The following is a 6463-nucleotide window of genomic DNA, read 5'->3' on the forward strand; positions in this document are numbered from 1 at the left end:
TTTTATCAAGTATGTAAAAATAGTCGTGGCAGTCAACCTGTTAAATTCTATGCTATACTGGTCATAATCACGAATTCACGATTTAAGATAGTACTATCTAAATTATTCTGTGGTAATACACAAATTCACTGATACGAATCGTTATCAGCAGCGGAACAACTCGCCACAGAATAAGTTAAATTTAGACGAGATAGTATTAATCCAACATTGAACCATTCCACCTTGATTTAGTTAGTACTTAGTGATTAGTTAGTGTTTGCTATAGTAGTTGAAATGAGTGAATCTACAAAAAGATCACTTTTGAGTTATTTCAAAGTGGAACCTAAAAGATTGAAAACTTCTGGAGATGAAGATGATCCTCAAGAAGTGAGAATTTAATTTGAGTTTTAAAAATTTTTGGTGAGGTACCTAATTATTTAATTATGTATATATATATATTATTGCTTCAGATACCTGAAAACCCACAACTACAGTGTAATTCAAAAAACAATATTTCCACTTCTAGTTCTAATTTAGTTTCTATAAATGATGTAAGTACCAAAGTTAAATATAAACAAATGTTATGAAAATAATAAAATAATGTATTCATATAGGTAATAGTAATCTATCTATCAGTAATATAACTAAAAACTATGCTAGGTATATTTTTATTATTTATGATTACACTAAATATTATTTCTTAAGATGTCACATATTGTTTGTTTTAGACAAGTTTAAATGATGTTAGAATTGAATGTACAAATGAATTAAGTACAGAACAAATTGTTTGTTCTTATGACATTAGCTTATATGTTGGACCAAAAGCCAGGAAGGTAAAATTAATAATTAATAATAATAAATTAAATTAAATTTTTTAATTAATGATTATAGTTTAATTTGAATTTGAGTGAAACTTTATAAAATAAAGTAAAATTTTTATTATTAGGTTAATATTAATAATATCCCTCAGTGTAGAACTAGATCAACCACTATGTTTTATGTTTTTACACATAAAACTAATTATGTTTCTGCTTCTCCTATCAATAGCAAATGATTTAAAAATTGATTTATTTAATTTTAATATTAATTCCATTGAATTATTTAATAATTGTGTAAACAAAATTGTTTGTATTTAAATATGTTGTATTGTTTTATTATTATTGTATTATTACTGTGTTAATATTGTATTCTAACGTTCAGTTATGAACTATATTATTTTTAATTATTGTAATTGGATTGTTTGATCCGTTGAAAATAAATAAATAAAATAAAATAAATGTATAAATATATATATAATATGTATGTTTGTATGAATAATATAAAATATATTTAAAATGTATAACAAATATAAATTATAATAGAAACATCAAAATATGAGTGATTAGGTAGGTTAGGTATCTACATATTATTTAAAATATTTTATAGATACAGTTATTGTATACAATTAAATCAACATTTGTTAACATAAATATGGCATTGACTAGTTGACTATTGTGATTATAGGGTATGTAACATTTTTTTATAATTTATAACATTTTTTATATTTACATTGCTATCAATTGCTTAGTTAAATTTAATATCAATGATTAGCAGCTTCTTCATATGCTTGTACTCGTATCTTATTTTTTGCTTTTAGTAAAACTATGTACTATACATTATATTTAAAATAACCTGTAAAATACACAAATTCACTGATCTTTGCTTTACATTTTTCACTCAAAACATTAGTAAATAAAAATGCATTTAAAAAAAAAATGTATTTAAGTGTAAAACTATAATATAAAATATTATTTTTAGATTGATTCAAAGACAAGATTTGAGTTGTTAAACAAAGAAGATTGGAATCCTAATTTCAGCTATAGATTTCCAACTTCTGGGAAAAGAAATTTAAGATTTCAATTTAATTGGTTAAACAGATGGAAATGGCTTGTTTATTCAAAAATAGAAGATGGTGTATACTGTAAAATATGTGTTTTATTTGGATACACAGAAGGTGGAAGAGGACACCAACAACTTGGGAAACTTGTACTTGTAAAGTTTAACAATTGGAAAAATTCATTTGAAAAATTTAATTCCCATGAGCATTCTGAATATCATAAAACTGCTTTAATGTGTGCTAATAATCTTATTGCGGTTTTTACTAATAAAAAACCTGCTGTGGATGTAATGATTGACAACAATTTAAAGACAACTATACAAAATAATAGAAATAAGATCAGACCGATTATTGAAACAATTATACTGTGTGGTCGCCAAGGAATTGCTATCAGAGGCCACAGAGATTCTGGAACAATTGATTTAACTGCTGAACCTACACAAAATGAGGGAAACTTTCGGGCCTTACTAAGATATAGAGCTTTAGGCGGTGATACAAAATTGGCTGAACATTTAAATGATTGTGCTAAAAATGCAACATATCTCAGCGGTAAGATGCAAAATGAAATTATTCAAATATGTGGTCAAATAATCCAAAGTAAAATTGTAGACAAAGTGAATAAGTGCCAAAGTTTTTCAGTACTTGCTGATGAGACAACAGATGTTGCAGGCATTGAGCAACTATCTCTTTCTGTTAGATATTTTGATAAAGAAAAAAAACAAATTGTGGAAGAATTCTTAACATTTACCCCTGTACATGATGTTACTGGAAAAGGGTTAGCTAATAAGATATTACAAACCCTTGAAAGTTTATCGTTAAATTTAAGTTATTTAAAGGGACAAGGGTATGATGGCGCTGCTTCAATGAGTGGGAAGTTTAATGGGGTTCAAGCACACATATTTAAAAAATTCCCACTTGCCCCTTACATACACTGCAGTTCTCATAGTTTGAATTTAGCAATATCATTTGCTTGTAATGTTAAAGCTATACGAAACACCATGGGAACAATTCAAGAAGTTTGCACATTTTTTCGAACACCTAAAAGACAACATACTTTGACTGAATCTATCAAATTAAAACTACCTGAAGTAAAAGCAACTCGACTGAAAATTCTTTGTACAACTAGATGGGTTGAACGGCATGATTCAGTAATACTTTTAATTGAATTGTTTTCAGCAGTTATTGCTGCTCTTGAAAAGATTAGTGTATGGTTGGACATAGAAGCATCATCTAAAGCAAATAGACTTTTTGATGCCATAACAAAATCAGAATTTATAATATCTATTCATATTATTGGAAAAATATTTGCTATTAGTCTTCCTCTGAGCCGTCAATTGCAGACAGAGAATATTGATCTTGTTCAAGCTCTCCAATTCGCAAGTTGTGTTGAGAGTACAATAAATTCATACAGAGATAACGTAATTGAAGAGTTTTCAAAAGAATTTCTAAAAGTAAATAATTGGTGTAAGGAATTAAATTTAAACATCAGTTTTGATTTAACAAGAACACAAATACAATCTAACAAGCAAATGGGTTTAAATGAAAAATCTATTGAAGAATTTTATAGATTGACAGTTTTTATTCCTTTCTTAGATAGTTTTTTAACACAGCTTCATGACAGATTCTTACAACACAAAAATTTACTAAAAAACTTTAGTTGTCTTCTACCAGCGAAACTAAGTTCATCAATTTTAAATGATGGAGAGGATGAAATAATAAACTTAATTAGGGCATATATGGTTGATATTGAAACTACTGAACTTGGAGCTATAGGAGAGTTGAAATTATGGAGAAAATATTGTACAAATCTCAAAAGTGAAAATGCAATTGACACATATCTTCAGTGTGATGAAAATGTTTTCCCCACAGTTCATAAACTTTTAAAATACCTTATAACCCTTCCTGTAACTACAGCATCAGGAGAAAGATCATTTTCTACTTTAAAGCGTTTAAAAACATACATTAGAAACACAACATCAGAAAATAGATTGAATGGTTTGGCGCTTCTAAATATACACCAAGAAATTAAAGTTACACCTGAAAATGTTTTAAACTTATTATCAGCTAATGCCAGAAAATTAAACTTTAGACTAGATTAATTTTTTTCATCTTGTACATAATATAATACTATAACAAGCATATTTAAAAGTCTGACAATATTTTTTTTTTTAATCAATAACAATGTATTTACTTTAGTAATAATTTACTTTTGTTCTTGTGTAGTGCCTTATTAGTAGCTTATTATATTAGTATAATACTATAATATATAATATTATAGTACTTCGTTTCTGATAACCTACTTTTATTTTATTTTTTTTTTTGCTCAGTACTTAAGTCTAGATTCTAGGACCTACAATAGTGATAATTCGGACCTTCTTTGAACCCCCCCCCCATTTTGAAATCCTGGGCACGCCACTGTGTGAAGTAATTATAGCAGCCCAAGGAGGTATAATACATTCAAGTGTATTGTCAGTCATGGAATTACGACGACAATTAAAAGATATTTCATTAACCATTCCAAAGGAACAAAGTTTACCATTCGATTTAAATCAACTATCATTATACGAATTAAGTAAAATGTCCAAATTAAATATAATATATAAAAATGAAACGCTAATTTTTGAAATAATAATACCACTAATAAATACCATAGAACTTACCTTATACCACGTAATACCATTACCAGTAGTTAAAAACGATCATTACATGCACATAATACCAGAATATGGTTACATAGCTATTTCAAAAACTCATGAATATTATTTAACATTATCTTTAAATCATCTTAATACATGTAAGCAAATAAAAATAGGAACTTTATGTCTGGAAATTCAATCGTTATGATTAGAAGCCAGCGAATTACCATGTGAAGTAGAGTTATTCATAAGACCATCTAGCATTCCAACCACTTGTCCCATACATTATCTTGACATTACGCGAAGTATTTACCACCGATTAAAATATAAAAACGCATGGATATATACGATAAAATCAACTGATAACATAGCCATTTCATGTGGAAATAGAGATCAGGCTATTAACATACAATTATCCAGGATAGGTATATTAACTATTGACGAAGACTGTAGGGGGTATACTCCTCAGATGGTATTAACACCAAATAGACATTTAAATTCGACCCATTTTAAAGATTTAGTTTCAAATGTAGATATACAATCAAACTTAACTATTCCTACAACAATAAAAAGAAAAATTAGTAATGTTATAACACACACTAACTCTGTAATTAAACTAACTGACTTAAGTCAATATTCTAAACCTATTGACGAAATTGAGCAACTTATACAAGAAGAAAAGGATAAACGAACGACTAAAGACACAACTAACTTACATACATACATAATTTACCTAATGATTATAACAGTGGCAGGAATAATAATAATAAAATGTAAACGTACACTAGCAGGTACATATTCAACAAATATTGTTAGACGACAGGTAATTTCATTACAAAATATTAGACGCACGGACGATGCCGCCATACCATTACAATGACAACAACGAAATACGAATAAATTAACCCATAACTAAAAAAAAAAAACTATATAAAAGGATTCTCGTATCTTATCATGTTGCAGATAACAATTATTAAAAGCAAGAAAATTATTATTAATTTAAAAATATATATACATTTAACTGGGATCACATAACTTACAAAACAATGTCGATACAAAACCTACCAAGACGATTACAATACTTAATGATGGTACAATACTCACTCATTCACAACGATCACGTATACAGACGCGTGCTAACCGGCGATGAGCCAACATGTTTAAATCACCATATGACAATAGCGAACGAACATTTAGTAAACCCATATACACCGCTTGAATTACATAGAGTAAAAGAAATAATTAAGAAGACATTAGAACTAATAGCAATAGTGCGTGAGGTGCGTGAACCAACTTGTTCACAATTAGCAATATTAATGGATGAAGTAATACAAGCAGTAGCGGCCGCCGAGGAATAATAAATTAGGATAAAATAGTATAAGGTATATATAGTAATAAATTAATTATATTTTACAGTGACCAGATTAAATTTATCATAGTGGATTTTGAATTCACTATAATAGAACGAAAAAACCTACTACTCGTATCAGGGGCAATTTCAAACAGTTTAAACAAGTATAGGCCAATAAAATTAGAAGGAAAACCAATCGTCTTAACAACCGATAACAAGTTAAAAATGTTAAAACAAAGGGAGGTCAAACAGGTAATGCAAAGTGTTGGGCGGATATTTAGGAATAAGCCAGAGTTGTTACTACCATTGTTGGGGCAACTGGAAGCCAGTATAAAACTTGAGGGGGAAACAACTCTGTCAACTACTTATCTAAACCAATACTTGCATGCTGACCACAGAGTACCCATACTTGTATATTGGAACGGAACAACGGACAAACAAATAATAAAAAGGTTAAGGTTACAAATAAAGAAACTTTTAAATATAACTGCATATAGTGATGATAACGATAATTTTTTCAATCTCAAATTAATAGATAGTACAAATAATATAAATAAACTTCTATACACAGAAAGGATAGGATATCAAGAAAAAAACGGTCGTATGTTAAATTTAATGGAA

General features: G+C 28.2%; 1 protein-coding gene across 1 annotated transcript; it reads left to right on the forward strand.

Annotated features, from left to right (window-relative positions):
* The first annotated feature begins 160 nt into the window (after positions 1 to 160).
* Positions 161 to 4269, forward strand: LOC112594898. The gene is made up of 4 exons (XM_025339909.1): positions 161 to 366; positions 450 to 530; positions 708 to 812; positions 4183 to 4269. The coding sequence occupies exons 1-4, from the start codon at positions 274 to 276 to the stop codon at positions 4234 to 4236; spliced, it is 333 nt and encodes a 110-aa protein (XP_025195694.1). The 5' UTR covers positions 161 to 273; the 3' UTR covers positions 4237 to 4269.
* The last annotated feature ends 2194 nt before the right edge of the window (positions 4270 to 6463 follow it).

The sequence above is a fragment of the Melanaphis sacchari genome, unplaced genomic scaffold (genome assembly GCF_002803265.2).
Source record: "Melanaphis sacchari strain LSU unplaced genomic scaffold, SCAv2.0 Contig245_pilon_pilon, whole genome shotgun sequence".
NCBI classification, from domain to species: Eukaryota; Metazoa; Arthropoda; class Insecta; order Hemiptera; family Aphididae; genus Melanaphis; species Melanaphis sacchari.

What these genes read in the sequence shown, in the direction of transcription:
- LOC112594898 (XM_025339909.1), top strand. Translation starts at nt 274, where the DNA reads ATGAGTGAATCTACAAAAAGATCACTTTTGAGTTATTTCAAAGTGGAA. An exon ending in ATTTAGTTTCTATAAATGAT is followed by an intron (nt 531 to 707) that starts GTAAGTACCAAA and finishes TGTTTGTTTTAG; the next exon opens with ACAAGTTTAAATGATGTTAG. An exon ending in TTGGACCAAAAGCCAGGAAG is followed by an intron (nt 813 to 4,182) that starts GTAAAATTAATA and finishes TTTTTTGCTCAG; the next exon opens with TACTTAAGTCTAGATTCTAG.